Consider the following 22,766-nt stretch of genomic DNA (forward strand, 5'->3'; position numbering starts at 1 on the left):
GATTCTTGGCAGTGTGGAGGAACAGAGGGATCTTGGTGTGCAGGTACATAGATCCCTTAAAATGGCCACCCAAGTGGACAGGGTTGTTAAGAAAGCATATGGTGTTTTGTCTTTCAGTAACAGGGGGATTGAGTTTAAAAGTCGTGAGATCTTGTTGCAGCTCTAAAAAACTTTGGTTAGACCACACTTGGAATACTGCGTCCAGTTCTGGTCGCCCTATTATAGGAAAGATGTGGATGCTTTAGAGAGGGTTCAGAGGAGGTTTACCAGGATGCTGCCTAGACTGGAGGGCTTATCTTATGAAGAGAGGTTGACTGAGCTCGGACTTTTTTCATTGGAGAAGAGGAGGAGGAGAGGGGACCTAATTGAGGTATGCAAGATAACGAGAGGCACAGATCGAGTCAATAGCCAGAGACTATTTCCCAGGGCAGAAATGGCTAACACGAGGGGTCATAGTTTTAAGCTGGTTGGAGGAAAGTATAGAGGGGATGTCAGAGGCGGGTTCTTTACACAGAGTTGAGAGAGCATGGAATGCGTTGCCAGCAGCAGTTGTGGAAGCAAGGTCATTGGGGACATTTGAGAGACTGCTGGACATGCACATGGTCACAGAAATTTGAGGGTGCGTGCATGAGGATTAATGGTCGGCACAACATCGTGGGCTGAAGGGCCTGTTCTGTGCTGTACTGTTCTATGTTCTATGCTGCCAGACCTGAGATTTTTCACTAATTTCTGTTTTTGTTTCAGATTTCCAGCATCTGCAGAGCTTTCAGTTTTTGACCAAAACTAGTAACTGGCTGTTTATTTACCAAGACTTTAGTGACCTTATTGTGCTATATTAAAAAGAGTTAACTTGCTCTGCTGACCTGCAAGAAATTGAATGTCCCGGGGATACAGTGGTGTGTTTTTGTCTTATAGGTGGAATATGGGAGGTCGACATTCCCATCCCTTGCCATTCAGGGATGATTTACATTTTCATCCCCTATTCAGGAATCAATAAGAACATTACAGCTGGAATTTGACTACTCCCCTCTAGTTATAAGAACAAAAATACAATTCACACCAGATCTGGCCATTAAGGAATGACTTGCATTATATTATTTCTGGAGGTGAGGTGGTCAGTGCATTGTATCTTGAGTAGCAGGTGAATATGAGAGAGTGACTGGGAGTTGTTTTGTCAGCATTACTAACTGTGATGTAAAGATTTTGTATAAAGGAAGGACTGTTTCCTTTATTTAGAGACAGACCCTTAGACACGCCTCACAAGCATGGCAAGGAGCGTTCAGAGTTCCTCCAAAGCTTATGTTGCGCTATGTTTAATAAAATTTGGTTGTTGTGCACAGATGTTGGCATAAAGGAAAAAGAACTCAACATTTGGTGGCGGAGGTGGGATTCCAAAATAGAGTTTTCAGGTGAACTGAATAAGTGATCGTCTGACTGTCCATTGTGAGAGATGGGTGGGCCTGTAAGGTAAGATTTACCTTGATTTCTCTCCTTTACCTACCCCTCAGACTCTGTAGTAATGGAATCTCTGAGGTAACTTATGCACTTGCATGCTAACGAGTTCGCTTTCACAATCATAAGTTACTGCGTTTAATTGGGGTTTGAGTTCCCTAGAAAAAGGAGGTTAGAATCTTGTTGTGGTGGGGTTTGCGGCTCTGGAGCATGGTGTAAAAAAAAAACATGACTCTACCAGCCTGCCTTAGACTGGTTGTGAAGAGGGGAGATCCCCCGCACAAAGGTCAGGACCATGAAGTGGGTGTGGACACTATAGACACTAGGTTTGAGGCTCCGGATCATTAAAAAAAAAAGTTAGCAATCAGGAATTTCAAAGAAAAACATCTGAACAAAATTTGGTACTACTTAAAGTTATCATGTTTATCCCCCACACCTCCCCTTATACGTACTTTTAAGACCACATGGCGTCACCGGGAAAAGGGGGAAGAAAGTGGATCCAGTCCACTCGGATCCCGACAGTAAAGTACTTAACTGTCGGGGAAGCTTTGTCCAGGTTTTTGTTGTGGGAGTCGCTGCTTCTGGGCTGTGGACTCGACTCTGAATCTTTCCTCTGGGGGAAGGATCTGGCATGGACTGCAGCGCCATATGGTCTGCTGTGAGGGCTTTCTCTTTTTATAAATGTAATTTTATCGAGAGGAGGCAAAGAAGAACGAGAAATGCTGAAATTCAGGTTGTACGAATACTTGGGTCGAAAAAGAACAGAATAGTGAAGAGGAGGCCCTTCAGCCCTTGATGTTGCGTCAACCTGTGAACTAATCTAAGCCCATCATGCTACACTATCCCATCATCAGCCATATGCTTATCCAAGGACTATTTAAATGCCCCTAATGTGGCTGAGTTAACCACATTGGCAGACAGGGCATTTTATACCCATACCACTGAGTAAAGAACCTGCCTCTGCCACCGGTCTTAAATCTACCTTTCCTCAATTTGCAGCTATGCCCCCTCGTACAAGCCGATGTCATCATCCTAGGAAAAAGACTCTCACTGTCCACCCTATCTAATCCTCTGATCATCATGTATGTCTCTATCAAATCCCCTCTTAGACTTCTTCTCTCCAATGAGAACAGATTCAAGTTCCCAAGCCTTTCCGTGTAATACCTTCCCTCCAGACCAGGCAGCATCCTGGTAAATCTCCTCTGCACCTTTTCCAATGCTTCCACATCCTTCCTGTAATGGGGCAACCAGAATTGTACACAATATTCCAAGTGAGGCTGCACTAGCGTTTTATACAGTTGCACCATGACACCATGGCTCTGGAACTCAATCCCTCTACCAATAAAACCTAACACACCGTATGCCTTTTTAACTGCACTATCATCCTGATTGGAAACTTTCAGGGATCTATGTACATGAACACCAAGATCTCTCTGCACATCCATGCTACCAAGAATCTTTCTATTGACTCAGTACTCTGCCTTCCTGTTATTCTTTCCAAAGTGAATCACCTCACATTTATCTGCATTAAACTGCATTTGCCACCTCTGAGCATAATTCTGCAGTTTATCCAAGTCCCCTTGCAACACTGTTCCACAATACCCACCACTTCACTGACTTTATTGTCATGTGCAAACTTACTAACCTATCCACCTATGCCTGCGTCTAAGTCATTTAAAAAAATAACAAACAAACAGTGGTCCCAAACAGATCCACTAGTGACACACCACTAGTAACCAGACTTGAGGCTGAATATTTTCCATCAACCACCACTTGCTGCCTTCTTACAGAAAGCCAGTTTCTAATCCAAACTGCTAAACCACCCTCAATCCCATGCCTCTGCATTTTCTCCAAAAGCCTACCATGTGGAACCTTATCAAAGGCTTTACTAAAGTCCATGTACACCACGTCAACTGCCCTACCCTCATCCACATGCTTGGTCACCTTCTCAAAAAGCTCAATAATTCTTTTTATAAGGAGATGGACTTTCACTAAAATCCCATCACGCAAAAGCTGTTATGCAAAAGTTAAAGTAAACTAAACTATTTATATATTGCACAAATTGACAAATTTCAAAACACAGTAAAATACAATATTATCTATTCCAACATCATCTTAAACACCTGAGTCTTTGCTTCTACACTGCATCTACTTATTTTTTTTAATTCACCAAGTTGAGAGTTTGGTAACCTCTTCCCTTATTATACATACAAATGACCTTAGATTTCCTCAGCCACAAATAACTCCTTCAGGTGTTCTAACCAAACACTTTTGGTCTGGAATTTTCAACTAAAACCCTGGCATTGCAGTTCCAAACCATTCCTTTTGTTCAGGAGAAACTTATAAGTATATCTAAATTCAATCAGGATTTCTGCAAACTGGACAGAAACATTTTCCAATCTATAGGGTTTACCACCAAGCAAAAGCAAAATCCTGATCTTTCTAAATAGAAAGTAAAATGATGCTTTTCATTTTTACTTTTTCTGCATTGGAAGAATTTTACAAGCAAACATATCTCCATTACAGGACCTCCCTGTCTCATATTGGTTGTAACAAAAAAAAAACTCACGACTTTTCCTCATTCACAGAGATGAAAACCCACAAGTCACTAGCTTAAAATCCAACCTCAAAAATAAATTGTATTGAAATATAGCAAACTTTTATTAACTGGTACCTATAGGGCCAGGAGTATGACAGTTGATCCAGGCATCCACATAATCAATGTAATAACACAAACTAAGTAATAGAAACACAATGCAGGAGATACACACATCACTGTTATATTGGCTCAATAGCCAGAATGTCTTTTCTCAAATTTGGAGACCAGAACTGCACACAGTACTCCAGGTGTGGTCTCACCAGGGCCCTGTACAGCTGCAGAAGCACCTCTTTGCTTCTATACTCAATTCCTCTTGTAATGAAGGCCAGCATGCTATTAGCCTTCTTCACTACCCACTGTACCTGCATGCTGGCCTTCATTGACTGGTGCAGTTTCCCTCCATCAATAATCTATGTTGCCCTGTCTGTGTGTGCACAAGTGTGTTTAATTTGTAGTATTATATGTCAATGTTTTGTAACTATTTAGCTGCATCTGGAGTCTAATTACTTAAAATAAATTGTAACTCTTGCTATCGCAAAGATATTGGGAAGATAGAGGAAAGAAACTCAAAAGGGTTCAGTAAAGGTTTACAAGGATGTTGCCAGGGTTGGAGGGTTTCAGCTATAGGGAAAGGCTGAATAAAATGGAGTCAAGGTTTTTTTTCCCCCTGGGTAGGGGAGTCCTGAACTAGTTGGTACAGGTTTAAGGTGACAAGAAAAAGATTTAAAAGGGACCTAAGGAACAATGTTTTCACACAGAGGGTAGTGCGTGTATGGATTACTGTGGATATATGAACAGGAAGGGTTTAGAGGGCTGTGAGCCAAATGCTGGCAAAAGGGAGGATATCAATTTACAATATCTGGTTGGCATGGAAGAGTTGGACCAAGCCTGGTCGTGCTTTCTGTCAAGTTGGGTTTGGAAACCAGGTAAATCAGAACGTTTTATGCACTTATTTTAAAATGTTTTAAACTTTTGTTATGACTCTGGGAATAGTGGACTTGACTTCCAGTGTGCTACCCAGAGTTAAGACAACAGCATAATCCCAGTTGGAGCAGAATTGAGGAGGAATTGCTTCACTGAGGGTAGTGAATCTGTGGATTTTTTTTTAAACCACCAGTGGCTGTCGAGGCTTGGTTGTCAGGTATATTCAAGAACAATACAGACAGATTTAATGATGAAGGGAATCAAGGATCACGAAGCAAAGCCAGAAAATTGAATTGGAGAATTATCAGGTCAGACACGATCTCATTGAATGGCAGAGCGAGCATGAAGGGCCTTCCACATCATCAAAGTTTCACCTGCACATCCCCACCTTGCCCAGTTCCAACCTGCCAGCACAGCACCATCCTCATGACCTGTCCTACCTGCAAATCTTACTTCCCACCTATCGGCCTCACCCTCCTCTCCGTCAACCTATCGCCTTCATTCCCACCTCCATCCACTTAGCTACCTTCCCCCCAGCTCCGCCCCCTCCCAATTATCTCTCCACCCCAGAGCCTCCCTGCCTCATTCCTGATGAAGGGCTTTTGCCCGAAACATCAATTTTTCTGCTCCTCGGATGCTGCCTGACCTGCTGTCCTTCTCCAGCACCACTCTAATCTGGACTCTGATCTCCAGCATCTGCAGTCCTCACTTTCGCCTATGAAGGGCCAAATAACCTAATTCTGCTCTTTGATCTTGTGATCGTATGGTAATCACTACCTGCACCTTCTGTCACAGGCTTTGCATTGGACACATGCCAGACATACCTCCAATTAATTTCAAATACAGTTATCCATATCAAGGCTGTATTTTGAAGTGCCATGGCACCTTTCAGTACAATGCTGCTGCTAGGCCATTTTGCACATACCAATCTCACACAATGGAGCAGAGTGCACGTTGGGTCCTGAGCTTACTTTTTTTAGGACTCACTGATTTCACATCTGCTAAGCTGCTTAGCCTTGCCTAGTCTTTTTGTGCTTGCCATATTACTCACACCTTACAGGGGCACAGTCTTGCCTTGCAACACAAACACAAAGCCAGACAGCATGTCATATTTGTCAGTAGTGATCAATCAAGGGTGTGGGCATGCTTATGTACAGTTCAGTATCAATATTACACATACAGGAAACACAATGTATTTCAACTAAATGGCGATGTCTCCAAATATAAAAGGAACAGTTCTGAGTCAAGGAGGACTGTTGTCAAAGAATCCACACCAGGCTTAGAATCACAGACTCCCTACAATGTGGAAGCAGGCCATTTTGCCCATCAAGTCCAGGAGGGTGGAAGTGAACCCAGGTCCCCAGTGCTGTGAGCTGAGCCATTGTTCCACTCCCTGACAGTCGAGGACAGCGTCTGATCTCAATCTACAGGCATGGACACAGACTCAGTCGACCTCTTGGGGCAGTCAGGGTTAGGGGTTACTTATCACTACAGTCTTGGGAGTGAACCACAGTCAGTCCTCCAGGTCCACTGCAATCAGTCTGGCAATTACTGGTTAGTCAGTCAGGGAGTTGTACAGAGATCAAAATTTACAGAATTTCACAGACATTGAACTATTGTGAATTGGGAGAAGGATAATGATGGACTTCGAGACAGCATAGAGATTGGTGGAATGGGCAAACATCTGATAGATGAACTTCCATGTTGAAAAATGGAAAGTAACGTATTTTGATAGTATAATGGAAGATAATACAATCTAAAGTCATAATATAAGTCGGGGCGGGGGGAAGAGAGGAGGTGGAGGAGCAGAGAGATAGGGATTATATTTACACAAATTACTGAAGGCAGCAGTTGAGAAAGCAGTTAAATCAGCATGTTAGAATCCTGGACTTTATAAATAACAGCAGAGTACACATACAAGGAAACTAAAATGGACCTTTTAATAATAACAATTCAGCTTCAAGTAAAATATTATAACTAATTCTGGAAACCATACTTTGGAAAGATATGAAGGTTCATAGAAAAGGCACAGAAAAGATTTTAAAAATTTGTTTGAGGAACAAGAAACTTCGAAATCAACACAAGACTGTAGAGGTTGTGAGTCAGAGAATAGAACATATTTTGGATCGGAGATTTGATTGGTATTTAAAACAACCTGGTCATTAGAGTAGATAGTATTATGATGGGAATACTGGATAAGTCAGATCCTAGAATGAAATCTGGCTTCATACGGTTAATAGGTTTGTTTTGCTTGTTTTACTAAGTTATTGTAGTGGGTAGTCACAGACATTTTCACGAGGCTGCAGACTTTCTATAACAGCAAAACTTTACAATAAAAAAAAATGAAAAGCATGCTAAACTGTATAAATTATTGAAGATGGTTAGCAAGGGAAGACCATAAGGCCATAAGACATAGGAGCAGAAATTAGGCCATTCAGCCCATTGAGTCTGCGCCATCATTCAATCATAGCTGAAGCATTTCTCAACCCAGTTCTCCTACTTTCTCCCTGCAGCCCTTGATACTCAAGAACCTATCAATCAGTCTTAAACATACTCAAATGACCTGGGCTCCACAGCCTTCTGTCACAACAAATTCCATAGATTCACCATTCTCTGGCTGAAGCAGTTTCTCCTTATCTCCATTCCAAAATGTCTTCCCTGTACTTTAAGGCGATGCCCTCAGGTCAGAGTCTCTTCTATCAATAGAAACATCTGCCCAAAATCAACTCTGTCCATACCATTCACAACTCTATGTTTCAATTAGATCCTCCTCATCCTTCTAAATTCCATCGAATATAAACCCAGAGTCCTCGAGCATTCCTCATATGTTAAGCTTTTCATTCCTGGGACCATTCTCATAAACCTCCTCTGAACATGCTCTAAGGCCAGTTCATCCTTCCTGAGATGTGGGGCCCAAACCTTCTCACAATACTCCAAATGTGGTCTGACCACAGCCTTATAGAATGTCAGAAGTACATCCCTGCTTTTATATTCAAGTCCTCTCAAAATGAATGCTAACATTGCATTTATTTTGAAAGACACAGCAAAACAATGTTTCATTCTCTGTCTCAATAATATCTATGAAAGACTGAAAACCAGAGAATCTTTCAATAACTTTAAGTTTTAGAGTGCTACTTAACAGTTTATTGGCCTTTGACTATGAAAACAAATCAACAACTTTTCCAAATCTGCCAACATGAATATTTCCTCAAAGTTGACTGCAGTTATATTTCTAACAACCTGCACATTTTAAATCAAACGCTCTTCATTTAAAAGTTTCACAAAGTCTACTTTTGCTGAGGTAACTGCCCTAAATTGTTTTTTTGGGAACAGAAATTCAACTTGCTTTTGAACTCAACATGATGCCTTCTGAGCTGAATTCATAAACGTACTTCAAAATTGCTGATGACACAAGGTTGGAGGTGCCGTTGATAGTATCGAGGGCTATTGCAGGCATTACTCCTTATTTTATCACAAATGTTGAGTTGCAATTAAGTGTTTATGAAAAATTATTGCTGTAAATCCAATACACAATTTAGTGTTCAGATATAGCTGTCGAACTTACCGAACAGTGTAGCACTGGAAATGACTATCTGGATATGCTGGCTGGAATGGCTCTTGACTTAATACTGACCCAAACCACCAAACATCGTCTATTATTGATCGGAATTTGTCACCTGCAGCAACAGAATAAATATGAGTGATAATTAACTAATTGAATGATGTGACAGCTATCTAACTTCAGATTAGCTTTCAATACTCAATGATTGGAGTGGCAGATGGTATTTAATTTAAGAAATGTGAGGTGCTGCATTTTGGAAAGGCAAATCAGCGCAGGGCTTACACACTTAATGGTAAAGTCCTGGCAGTTTTGTTTTATTTTATTTATTCATTTTGTGGAATGAGCGCATCACTGGCTAGCTCGATTTATTGCCCATCAGAAGGTGATCATGAGCTTTAACTGCTACACTCCAACTGCTGTGGGTTGACCCATAGTGCAACTAAGGAGGGAATTTCAGGATTTTGACCCAGCGACAGTGAAGGAATGCCGATATGTTTCCAAGTCAGGATGGTGAGAGGCTTGGAAGGGAACTTGAAGGTGATGGTGCTCCCATATATCTGCTGCCCTTGTCCGTCTAGATGGAAGTGGTTGTGGGTTTCGGAGGTGCTGCCTGAGGATCTTTGGTGAATTTCTGCTGTGCATCTTGTAGATAGGAAACATTGATGTTACTGAGCATCGGTGGTGGAGCAAGTGGATGTTTGTGGATGTCGTGCCAATCAAGTGGGCTGCTTTGTCCTGGATTGTGACAAACTTCAAGTGTTGTTGGGGCTGCACTCATCCAGACAACTGGGGAGTACTCCATCACAACCCTGACATGTGCCTTGTAGATGGTAGATAGGCTTTGAGCAGTCAGGAAGTATTCCAAGCTTCAGAACTACTCCTATCGTCATTGCTTTAAGTGGTGAGTCCAGTTGAGTTTCTGGTCAATGATAACCCCTGTAACAACATCCTGGGGGTTTCGGTGATGGTAACACTGTAGAATGCCATGGGACGGTGGTTAGATTGTCTCTTGCAGTCAAATGCAGCCTTGATTTCAAGGGTTATCACACTCACCTCACCTGTGCGATTCAACTCTTTTGTCCATGTTTGGACCAAGACTGTAATGAGGTTAGGAGTGGAGTAGCCTTGATGGAATCCAAACTGGGAATCACTCAGTAGGTTATTGCTGAACAGGTACTGCTTGACACTACTGCAAACGGCACCTTCCGTCACTTTACTGATGAGAGGAGACTGATAGGAATTTGTCCTGCTTTTTATGTACTGGACATATTTGGGCAATCTTCCATATTGTCATTTCGATACCAGTATTGTACCTGCACCAGAACAGTTTGGCTAGGGGTGCAGCAAGTTCTGGAGCACAAGTCTTCAATACCATTGCCAGAATGCTGTCAGACCCCATATCCTTTGCAGAATTCAGTGTCTCCAACCGCTTCTTGATATTACATAGAGTGAATCAAATTGGCAGAAGACTGCTATATGCAATGCTGGCGACCACTGGAGGAGATTGAGGTGGATCATCCACTCGTCACTTCTAGCTGAAAATTGCTCGAAAGCTTCAGACATATCTTTTGCACTGACATGCTGGGCTCTTCAATCATTGATGTTGGGGGTATTTGTGGAGTCTCATCCTCCAGTGAGTTGTTTAATCATCTACCACCATTCACAACTGGATGTGGCAGGACTGCAGAGCTTATATTTGATTAATTGGTTGTGGGATTGCTGAACTTTGTCTATCACTTGCTGTTTGACATGCAAATAGTCCTGTTTGTTGGCTTCACCAGGTTGACATCTCATCTTCAGTCATGCCTGGTGTTGCTCCTGGCATGCCGTCCTGCATTCTCCATTGAAACTTGGTTGATCCCCTGGATGATCGCAATGGTTGAGTGTGGAATATGCCACGAGGTTACAAATTGTGTTGGAGTACAATTCTGCTGCTGTTGATGGCCCGCAGCACCTCATGGATGGCCAGTCTTGAGTTGCTAGATCTGATCGAAGTCTGTCCCATTTAGCAATGGTAGAACCACGCTAGAGGTTATTCTCATTGTGAAGGTGAGATTTTATCTCCACAAGGACTGTGTATTGGTCACTCTTACTGATACTGTCCTGGACAGATGCATCTGCAGCTGACAGATTAGTAAAGATGAAGTCAAGTATGTTTTCCCCTCATTTCTTTTTCCCCTCACCACCTGCCGCGTCTAGCAGCTATGTCCCTTTGAACCTGACCAACTTGATGCGTAGCTCTGCTGCCGAGCCACTCTTGGTGGTCGACATTGAAATCCCTCACCCAGAGTACATTTTGTGCTCTTGCTATCCCCAGTGCTTCCTTGAGGTGTTGTTCAGCATGGAAGAGTACAGATTCATGAACTGAGGGAGGATGGTGCATGGTTATCAACAGTAGGTTTGCTTTCCTGTGTTTAACCTGAAGCCACAAAACTTTGTGGGGTCCGGAGTCAATGTTGAGGACTCCCACAAAAACTGAGTGTTGCTGAACAATGAGATCTTGGAGTGCAGGCTCATAGTTCCTTTAAAGTGGAGTCACAGGTAGATAGGATGGTGAAGAAAGCTTTTGGTATGCTTGCCTTTATTGGTCAGTGCATTGAGTATAAAAGTTGGGAGGCCATGTTGCATTTGTACAGGACATTGGTTAATCCACTATTGGAATAGTGTGCAATTCTGAACGGGGTTCAGAAAAAAAACTGCTGAAAGGGTTCAGAAAAAAATATTACAAGGATGTTTTCAGGGTTGGAAGGTGTGAGCTATAGGGAGATGCTGTACAGACTGGGGATATTTTCTCTGGAAGAGTCGCAGGTTGAGGGGTTAGCTTATAGATGTTTATAAAATCGTAAGGAGCATGGATAAGGTAAATAGACAAGGTCCTTCCCATGGGTTGGGGGAGTCCAAAACTCAAGGGCATAGATTTAAGGTGAGAGGGGCAAGTTTTAAAAGGGACCTAAGGGCCACCTGTTTTACACAGAGGGTGGTACGTGTATGGAATAATCTGCCAGAGGAAGTGGAGGAGGCTGGTACAATTACAACATTTAAAAGACATCTGGATGGGTATATAAATAGGAAGGGCTTAGAGGGACGTGGGCCAAATGCTGACAAATGGGACAAGATTTATTTAGGATACCTGCTTGGCATAGACGAGTCTGATCAAAGAGTCTGGTTCTGTGCAGTATACTTCTATGACTCCATGATTAATCATAAAATGCAACAACACATTAAATCCTCAATTGAGAAAGAGATGACTTGTACTCATGTTATTTTCTTGTAAGCAACAGATTCCCACAGCCAAGAGAAAAAAATTGAAGAGAATTCACAGATCATGTACAGTGGTTTGGCTGCAAAGTGAGCTGGTAAGAAGGGGAATATCAAAGAGGACGTCGTTTTTCCCCAGAAGTACTTTTAGAATAATCTTCAGGATATTGATTTTGAATCCAAGCAGTGCTGCTGAAAAGCCATTTCTAAAAAACCGTATTCTGCGCAACATTTCACCATATTATTACCACTATAATTCTGTAATTTCCATCCTCTGGAAGCAATCACAACTACAGAACCATAAACTGTCCAGCTCAGAACAAAAAGACAGAGCATTGTTCAATACCATTGACCAATGATAAAATACACTGTGGGTCTACTAAATTAATAGAATGTGCCCATAACTCTGACATTCTGAAGAAGAATGAAGCTGGAGGAAGTAATTTGAACAATTTCATATAAGTAGATTGCATCACTTGTTAAAGTTAAGGAGCTACTCTCAAGCCCATCTTCCAGAAGAATGTCAAATAACTGCAGTGAGTGACCCTCAGTATAATGATAAAATTGAGATTTATAACAACGTTTGAGAAAAATGTTTAGCCTCAGTTTCTTTTAAAAATCAAAAATTTAAACTTTGAAAAATAATGAATTAAAACTTACCAGCTTTCCAATTCCTCTCCCTTGCTTCATCATAAAACTGACGTAATACAAGAAAATCAATTACATCAGGCATGTCATGATATCTGAAACATAGAACAGTACATAACTTATCAGAATGATGTGCAAAAATACATTTGATACAGGTAGTGCTTAACCAAAATTGGGGCTGACTGGAGTAGAGTGAAAGATATCTTGTTTTGCATCTGACAGGATCTGAAACACAATAAATAATCAAATATATGAATTAGAAACAGGAGTAGGCCACTCACGTTTTCAAGCTGCTCCAACAGTCAATAAGATAAGGCTGACCTAATCACTTCATAAACCCCACCCCACTGTCACAATAACCTTTCATCCCCTAAATTATGAAGAGCTCAACTCCCCCCACTTTAAAAATATTCAAACTCCCTGTTTTTGATGTAAAGCTCACTACCTTTTGGGGAAAAAAGTCCCATAGTCTTTCAATCCTTGTGAGAAAAAAATTCTCATCCGTTTTAAATGGGCAACCACTAATTATGGACTATCAAACAAGTGGAAGCATTCTTTTCACATCCACCCTTCAGGATCTTGTTTTTCAATCAAGTTGCCCTTTTACCCTTATGAACTTTCACAAGTCTGGCCTATCCCATGTTTTCTCACAAGATAGCCTGCACATTTCAAGTTGTCATCAGGCAAACCTTCAGACGTGGCCTTTCCATTCCCGGCGCAACTGAAGCATAACCAGCACAAATTTGTATTCATTTCCTATTACAATAAACAATAGGATTCTATTAACTTTCCTAATTATTTATTGTACCGGCAAAATGAAGCCGCAGCACTGAATCCTAAGGCATACCTGGTCAACCAGAAAATGATCTACTTATGTCTATTTTCTGTTTTTTGTATCTGGCCAACCTTCTACCCATGCCTTTTATTCTAAGCAAATATCTAGATGTGACACCTTACCAAATGCCTTCTGAAATGTAAGTACAGTACATCCATCAGCTTCCCTTTATCCACAGCACACATTTCCTCAAAGGTGTCAATAAATTAGTAAACATAATGTGTCTTATTCAAAACAATGCTGAGCCCACTTGATTTGCTTGAACTTTTATAACTGATCTTCAATAATAGTTTTATCAACTCTTCAACAGATGTTAAATCAAATACAAGTATAGTTCAATTAAAAGTGACAAATTGTCATAAGTTAGAGATATTAACTTCAGCCAAAGCACTCAGAAAAAGGATTACTCAAACAAGTAGATTTTACATATAGATAACATGTTGGTAAAATATTACACTAAACCAGGGGTGGGGAACATGCGGCCTTCTAGGCCATTGTGTGTGGCCTTTTGAATGAATCCAAATTTTGCAGAACAAATCTTTTAGTTTTTATTAATATGTTTTTTCGTCCTTGATTATTTTTATTTTAATCTTAAAATGAATGTATTTAAAATACCAGAGAGTAAAAGAAAATTAAATGAAATAATCCTCACAGACTGACCGCCACAATTAAAAAATTGGTAAGTCATAAGGGCTAAAACTGCAGACCTCCATGCTGCAACCAAATATTCAAACGCTTACCTACAAAAAGCAGTCACAACAAAGTCATTAAAAGGTTAGTTAACTTTAGAATTAACTTTTTTTTTTTAGTTAGTACATAGTAGTTAGATTTTTACAAAATAATGTGAATTTTGAAGAATATATCATTGAAGTTTCTTGGACGTGGCCTTATTAGATTACAACTAACATAATGCGGCCTTCCAACATGAAAAGGTTCCCCACCTCTGCACTAAACCAACGATCTAGATTTTGTGGCAGGATTGAAGAGACGAGCAATATTTACTGTTACTACAGAATAAATCATATACTGACTTTGAAAACAGTTGTATGTTCACTTAAACACCAAAATCAAATAGTTATTGGGTGATTTCCCCTAGTTCTCGACAAAGTTTAGTACACTGGTATGTCACTAAAGCATGGACACATATGAAGGGAATCAAGTTGCAGTGCTGAATCACCGGCAAGTCAAGAAATACTCAAGTAAAAATTCAAGTTAAACTCTGGCCATTTAAGTTTAAGTGAATTCTGAGCATACATATGAACAGGAAAATGGCACTCAGTCCTCTAGCTTGCTCTGCTACTCAATACAATCATGGCTCGACACTATATTCCTGCCATTCCTACTATTCCAGGACTGCCTTATTAATCAAGAATCTACCAATCTTGGCCTTAAAAAGATTCATCGACCACACCACTGTCACCCTCTGGCAAGAGTTCCAAAGATTTGCAACCCTTTAAGAGAAAATAAATTCTCATCTTCATAATAAATCGGATAATTTTTATTTTTATAAAACTTTTTATATTTTTATCCTCGTATCTCCCACAAGGGGAACATCCGTTTAGCATTCAAACTATCAAGTTTCCCAAGGATCTTGTGTGTTTCAGTAAGGTCACCTCATTCTTCTCAAACCTCCATGGACACAGGATCAACCTGTCCAGCCTTTCCTCATTCAAGGCAGAAATCTAATAAATGAACCTCCTTAGTTAGGTTGAGTAAGTTGACCAGAATCTGGAGAATAAGGTGGGAAAATATGAGGTTGTTAACTTTGGCACAAAGAATGGAAAAGCAGAGTATTATTTAAATGAAGAACGACTACTGAAATCTGAGATGTAGAGGGATCTAAGTATCCTGGTGTATAAGTCTCAAAAGTCATGCTTTAGTTACATAGGGCATTGGTGAGTCCACATCTCAGGAACAATACTGGCATCTATGCAACAATAAGGAAACTTGCCCAGGTAGCCCCCTGGTCACAAAAACAGGATGAATCCAATCTGGCTAATTACCATCCTGTTAGTCTATTCATGATCATCAGTAAAGTGATGGAAGATACCATCAACAGTGCTACCAAGCAGCATCTGCTTAGTAATAACCAGCTCAGTGACGCCCAGTTTATGTTCTACCAGGGCCACTCAACTCCTGACCTCATTAGAGTCTTCGTTCAAACATGGACAAAAGTGCTGAATTCCAGAGATGAGGGAAGAGTGACAAACTTTGACATCAAAGCTGCATTTGACAGAACGCAGCATCAAGGAGCTCTAGCAAAACTGGAATCAATGGGTATTTGGGGGCAAACTCTCCTCTGCTTGGAGTCATTCTTAGCACAAATTAAGATGGCTGTGGCTGTTGGAGATCAGTCACCTCAGTTCCAGGACATCTCTGCAGGAATTCTTCAGAGTAGAGTCCTAGGCCTAACCATTTTTAGTTGCTTCAACAATAACCTTGCTGCCATCACAAGATCAGAAGTGGGGATGCTCGCTGACAATTGCACAATGTTCACCACCATCACAACTCATCAGATACTGAAGCAGTCCATATTCAAATACAAGTCTTTGGGCTGACAAGTAAAAGGTAATATACAACCCACAGAAATGCCAGGCAAAGACCATCTCCAATAAGAGATAATCTAACCACTACCCATTGACATTTAATGGCATTACTATCATTGAATCCCCCAACAATATCCTGAAGATCATCATTGATCAGAAACTCAACTGGAATCACCATAACAAGAGCAGGCAAGAGGTTAGGAATATTGCAGCGAATAATACCTCCTCACTCCCCAAAGCCTGCTCACCACCTATAACGCACTGTCAGGAATGTGATAAATACACCCCACTTGTCTGGTTGAGAGCAGTTCCAACAACATTCATTAAATTTGACACCATCCAGGATAAAGTACTCTCAATTGTAATCACATCCACAAACACCAACACCTTTAACCATAGACATTCGGTATCAGCAGTGTTCTATCTATAAGAATCACTGCAGAAGTTCACCAAAGATACTTTGACAGCACCTTCCAAACCCACAACTACTTCAATCTAGAAGGACCAGAACAGCAGATATATTAGAACACCACCATCGACAAGTTTCCCCTCCAAGCCACTCACCATCCTGACTTGAAAATATATCAGCGTCCCTTCGCTGTAACTGGATAAAAAGCCTGGAATTCACTCCTTAATTGCATTGTGGGTCAATCAATAGCACATGGATATGAGCTTTGTAAGTTGTAGCTTACCACCATCTTCTCAAGGGCAACTGGGGATAGGCAATAAATATCTGACCAGCCAGCAATGCCCACATTCCCCAAAGAAAACAAAAACATTTCAGTTACCGCATTCAGTTTTGGTCTCCTTATTTAAGGAAGGATGGGAGCTTTCCAGAAACATTAGGATTTTGGAAAATTAAAAGGAGTGCATTTACTGACTCAGTAGCCGATTCTTTTAACACGGGAGTTTGGAGTACAACAGGACTAGCAGACTGGTCAGCTTTCAGTTCTATTTAATTTCTCAGTGGCCTAACAATCACAAGGGAAATTGTTTTAAGTTTTTTTGCATCATTTTAGATTATTGATTCACAATTATTTCTAGGATGCTATTGTATTCGCTACAGTGAAGATACCATATTCCATTAATTCTCCAGACTAGCTCTCTAGAGTATCAATATTCACCCTACTCATTCCTTTCCTTTCTGAAAATTTGTAGAAACTTTCATTGCTTTGATATTTTTAGCTAGCTTCTTGAATTCTGATTTATCCCTCATTAATATTTTGGACTTTTTTGCCGTTCTATTATAGCCAATCGTTTGACATACCGCTCATCTTTGCTGAATGTTTGCTATTTATTTTCAGTTTGATGCTATTTTAAACTCTCTTAATTAGCCACAGATCATGCATCCTTCCCTTAGGATCACTCTTTCGCACTGGAATGCATGTTTCCTGAGTGTTCAGCAATCTCCTTAAATGTCTTTCACTGTACCTCTACCTGAACTATCCTATCACTGGCCAGTCTGTCTTCATGCTGTTCTAATTATATGAATTTAAAGCACCCTTCTCTCCCTGAAACTGAGTGCAAAATTCAACTGTTTATGATCACTACTACCAAATTATGTTTTGGGTCAATGCACATTACCAAATTTACTAAGCTTGTCATCTGCTTGCCTTTAGAATACATTGCTCCTGAAAACAAACTATAAACTTGTTATTCAGGCAACCTTTGCCATTCTGATTCATCCAAACAATAGGTAGTTTAAAATCACTTGTTATTGTTGCCATGTCTTCAAAACCTCTTTTATTCTTCCCATACATCTTTTCCTGTATTGTGATTGCTGTCAGGGTACTACGAATCACTTCCACAATTGACAACCTAGCTTTACTATTTCTGACCTCTACCCAATTGACTCCATAACCTGATCTCCATAATTGAGGCAATCATACAGACATCCTCCTTAATTAGAACTATCTTCCCACCTTTTCCTAGCATGTATCTTTGAACATTCAAGTCGTAGTCTTGGCCAACCTCTCTCATGATCACATTATGCATTCACTCATGAAGTGATTAATTTTAATACACAGAAAAACCTCTCTGGCACTGAAAAGTTACTTCTAAAATAGTGAATTCTCATAACTTGGTACTTTTTCTGTCAATTTTCTTGTATTATTTTCCTTTTTTGTGTTTGCTTTCTGTATATAATTAAGCATTGAATAAAGTGGTCTAACATATACATTGTGGTATAGAATCAGCAGGGCCTCCTCTAGTTCCTATCTTCTTTTGAGTGCCTTAGGGTTCCAAAATAGAGTTAACAGAAATAAGTGCATGCTCTTGACCCAAAGAGATCCAGACACATCTTGTTAAACAAATTGGCTTCTGTCTAAAGCACAGATTAGACAGACATATTGAATGCAGATCTGAATCCAACACTGCCATTTTAGAACTCAATGCTCCAGATGAGAACCTCTCTTAACTGAAAATACTTTAAGCAATATGAATTTCCCATTCCACAAAGACAATTGTTGCCATTTAAAGGAATCATCACTACTCAAAGTTTAGTTGCTGTTTGATTAATTCTGGCTGATAATGCTTTACATATTGTTGATGCTTTCTGTAGCTGTTACAAGTTTGAAAATTCTCAAGGGGACGGTGGACAATGGCAGGGACGTTGAGCACGATCAGACATCACCTATGACTTTATGGCATAACAAAATTGAGAACTAAATGACCTACTCTTATTCTTGAGTTTCGATATTTCATATATATAGATTTAAATGTACAACAGTAATTGCTGTTTTCAGTTTTCCTTTTGAAGCAGCATCGGAAGACGTTGAACTGGCACAACTTCTTCAACGTATGTATGGTGCATATTAAAGGAAACCAATAGTCAAAACAAAACTGGAAGGAAAATTCTACATCTTTGAGGATTAATGCTCTTAAGTAAATTTCTAGACATGTTCTTTAATAAAACCATGGAAAAGTTACAGCCTAAGAGGAGGCCATTCAGCCCATATGTCTATACTAAGCAACAACTGTTTTAAAATCAAGGTAATACATTTATTTAACTAAAATATTCTTAACTAAAAATATTGAGCACACTGAACGTACTTCAGAGAAAACGACTTATCCACAATTTTGCCTGTGTCCTGATCTATGAAGGCAAGTTTGAGACAACACAGTGTAGGAGGGCCAACTTCATATTTTAGTCCAACAATTTTTAAAAATTCTTGATCCTGTTGGAAACAAAATTAAACTAAAGTTAAAAAAAATTGAGTTCTAGGAAGTTCAGAGTAATGCCTGACCGTAGAAAGTCACTGAAACATTTAAAACCTAGTCAATACTCACTATCCAAATGTTACTTTACCTGGTTAGTAATCTGCTAACTTTATACAAACACATCTACCATTAGTAAACTGAAACAAACTTTCAGATTTAGCAGTTTATTCATTGAACAAATATAGTGAAGTATCAGAGCAAGTGGAATGTAAATGATGATTTATTTTAATGTTCTGATGGATAAACATAGGCTTTTTTTTTCCATTCTTTGCATAGCTTGCAACTTCAACATTTGAAGGTGGAAGAGGAAGAGAGGAAAAAAATAAATTGTTCCTACTGGTGACCATTACCCAGCACACTGTCACTAAAACAGTATAATGCACAAGTCAGCTCCCAGAATAAAATCTGGCTTGATATATCATGCTTTTTTTTAAAAAAAAAGTGGCCATTCACTGAAACACTGACACATAATATTGAAGATTTTCTTTAACAATACAGAAGTTTACCACACCAAAGGAAAAGAAAATAAACCAAATCAAGCTACTTCGACAGAGTTTTAAAGATCTTAAAATGAAGTATTAACTATCCCACAATACCATCTCTTCGAAACGATTCAAATTCTTCTATATCAAATCTTTAGGTTCAACCTAACTGCTTCTTTCCAATTCTCTACAATGAATTATGAAGTCTTCTTACAAGAATATGCACAAAAGTTTAAGCTTCCTCAGTAATTTTTCCAATATTTTGCTAATTTGAAACCAAACACAAAATTTCCAAGCTAAACCTTTAGACCAAGGTAACTTTGTTTTTCTCTGTACTATCCTACACTCTTTTCTTATGAAAGAATTATGTTGGGTTCTGACCCCATTACATTTCCTCCAAGCTTTCCATTTCTGGGTTTTCTAAACTAAAATCAATTCTTAATTCTTCAAAGGAGAAAGCGAGGACTGCAGATGCTGGAGATCAGAGTCAAGTGTGGTACTGGAAAAGCATAGCAGGTCAGGCAGCATCCGAGGAGCAGGAGAATCCATGTTCCAGACATAAGCCCTTATAAACCAAGAAATGGAGGTGCCGGTGTTTGATTGGGGTGGACAAAGTTAAAAATCACCACACTAGCTTATAGTCCTACAGATTTATTTGGAAGCATTAGCACTAGCTAATAGATGAAAGACTTAATAGCAATCTAGGTTTGTTCAATATATTGTTTCAGTTGCATGACACTTAAATTTTGCTATGAATTCTGTGTCTTATGATCCTGTTCCACAGCTACCTGATGAAGGACCAGCGCTCTGAAAGCTCGTGCTTCCAAATAAACCTATAGGACTAGAACCTAGCATTGTGATTTTTAACTTCTAAACTAAAAGGAAGCTAACGCCTTCAATACTCCTGTTGGAAACTTCGCAATACGAATAAATCTTCCCTTAACATCCTACAGCATTTGAAGACATTTGCTCTATGATGCAATCTGGATTAGGCCACAATTCCTGACGTTTGCTTTAAGCCCTTCACAAAAGTAACCAATATCCATAATCCACCAGTTTGAAATCTAAACTCAAAAAAATTAGCACACATATCTCACACCTTTCAACATAGTTAAAAGCAACATTAGGGAGTGAAATGGAAGCTTCCTGGTACAGATTGACCCTCAGACAAGAAAAGTAACATAGGCAGAATAACTACCACCATCCATGGTAGTGTGCCTAGTTGGTATCTTCAGTGATGAAAATTAAACCAAAAACCTTTAAATTTAAAGAAAACAATACATACAATTGTAGTCCTTGAAATGTCACCCTGATGTAGCAATAATGAAATATCAGCATTTATTGATAGGTTTTAAAACAAAACAGATTTGTTTAACACTAACACAACATAGTTGCGTGTGCACAGTATCACTAATTGTGAATTTAACAACTGAAATTGCTGAAATTAAGTTGCTCACATTCAAGCTTTATAAATTCTTGAAGTCAAAGATCAAAGATCAGTTTGTAAATTCATGAATCAATCTTACCCTAATTTCCAGTTTATGCCACGGCTGCTTGCGTAAGCTAATGGTGTATATTTTTGCCTTTTTGACAGCTTCTACATAGGCTTCATGGCCTTGCCTAAAGTAGACAACCTGTTGAAACAAATTCTTTTCAGCTCAAAAACAACTGTAATTTTGTATAAGTATAAAAAGCAATAGTCCAAAGCGAATAACCTTTAAGTGTCACTGAATGATTAATATCTGCATTTCCAACAGGAGTAAGCACGATTACCAAATGTTTAAAAAGTGAGGGAGACTGGAAGCAAGAAGTATCAAGCCAGTGAGGTTAACATATGTTATAGAGAAAATGGTAGAACTAAAAAGCTTTGCAGCAGTGCACTTGTTCAAGATAATTTGAGTTATTAATTTGTGAAAGGGAAATCATACTTGATCACTCTATTGTAGCTCTCTGAGGAACTAACACATTGTGGATAAAGGGAAACTTAATATTAATCTTCAAAGACTATCATGGAAAAGCTCATGGCAGAGACTGTTACATATTCACATGGAAAGATATTTGGGTGGCTAACAGGAAGCAGAAAGTAGACATAACTGGATCTTTTTCAGGATGGTAAGATATAACAAGTAGTGTGCCAAAGGGACTGTGCTGGGACTTCAACTGCTTACAATTTATACAAATGTTTGAATCAAAGGACTGAAAACATGGCGGACAAATTTGTTCATGACACAGCTAAGTTGGAAAGTGGGTTGAAAAGTGGACATGAGGCCATTGCAAACATAGATAGATTGACAAAGAAGTGGCAAACGGAGTATAATTTGGAACAATGTTAAATTTCCATTTTGATGGAAAGCTTTAAAAAATTATAACCAAAGTAGTAAGGATTGCAGAGTAAAGTTAAACGATTAAATTGGAATCTCTCTAGACATTAATATAACGTTAAATGGTTAATCTTCAATGACTGAACATTCTGGAAGTGGGTGAGGTTGACAGTCATGCAGAAATGCGGATGACTCCAACTCCATTTAGACAGTCATTTTCCATTACAGCCCCAACCTGTTCAGCCTCTCCCTATAGCTCAAATCCTACATTTAGCATCTTCCATTCAGAAATACTTTCCTAGTCATCCCCCAGCCAATGAGGTTCGCTTGTGTGATCTTCCTTGATGTTGAAACCTATCACACTTACCTTGCCTGGGGAAGTAGCGGAGCCAGAACTCATTTGCAGGGCCTCCCCGAAGCTAGAACATATCACACCTACATTGTCAGGAAATTGTCTGCATAACAGTTCCCAGAATTAGGGCATTTACAGTTGCATTATCTCCAAGGATGATCTCAGCCTACCACTGTACGTAGGGTAACGTGATAATGGAGGTGGAGTGGCCAGAGTCTTGGTGAGCATTACCAACTGATCTGTATCAAGAGGGTGTGTTTTCTTTGTTCAGGGGTGGTCTCTTCTGATTCAACTTTGCACACCTGCAAAGAGTATCAGAGGGGTCACCTAGAGTCATAGAGATGTACAGCATGGAAACAGACCCTTCCGTCCAACCCGTCCATGCCGACCAGATATCCCAACCCAATCTAGTTCCACCTGCCAGCACCTGGCCCATATCCCTCCAAACCCTTCCTATTCATATACCCATCCAAATGTCTCTTAAATGTTGCAATTGTACCAGCCTCCACCACTTCCTCTGGCAGCTCATTCCATACACATACCACCCTCTGCGTGAAAAAGTTGCCCT

The 22,766-nt window shown here is 39.8% G+C and overlaps 1 protein-coding gene across 3 annotated transcripts in view; it reads right to left on the bottom strand.

The window, feature by feature from the left end:
• Positions 1 to 22,766, bottom strand: part of brwd1 (bromodomain and WD repeat domain containing 1) — a 213,785-nt gene that overhangs the window by 45,526 nt on the left and 145,493 nt on the right. For all 3 annotated transcript variants that reach the window (XR_006313234.1, XM_043701210.1, XM_043701209.1), the window contains exons 25-28: positions 21,052 to 21,159; positions 18,876 to 19,000; positions 12,456 to 12,538; positions 8,541 to 8,652 (exon numbers count right to left, since the gene is read on the bottom strand). Coding sequence is in view for 2 of the 3 variants with exons in the window: in XM_043701210.1 (XP_043557145.1) it covers positions 8,541 to 8,652; positions 12,456 to 12,538; positions 18,876 to 19,000; positions 21,052 to 21,159 (428 nt within the window). In the remaining variant the exon portion in view is untranslated. The remainder of the gene's footprint in view (positions 1 to 8,540; positions 8,653 to 12,455; positions 12,539 to 18,875; positions 19,001 to 21,051; positions 21,160 to 22,766) is intronic.

Source organism: Chiloscyllium plagiosum, chromosome 12 (genome assembly GCF_004010195.1).
Source record: "Chiloscyllium plagiosum isolate BGI_BamShark_2017 chromosome 12, ASM401019v2, whole genome shotgun sequence".
Lineage (NCBI taxonomy): Eukaryota > Metazoa > Chordata > Chondrichthyes > Orectolobiformes > Hemiscylliidae > Chiloscyllium > Chiloscyllium plagiosum.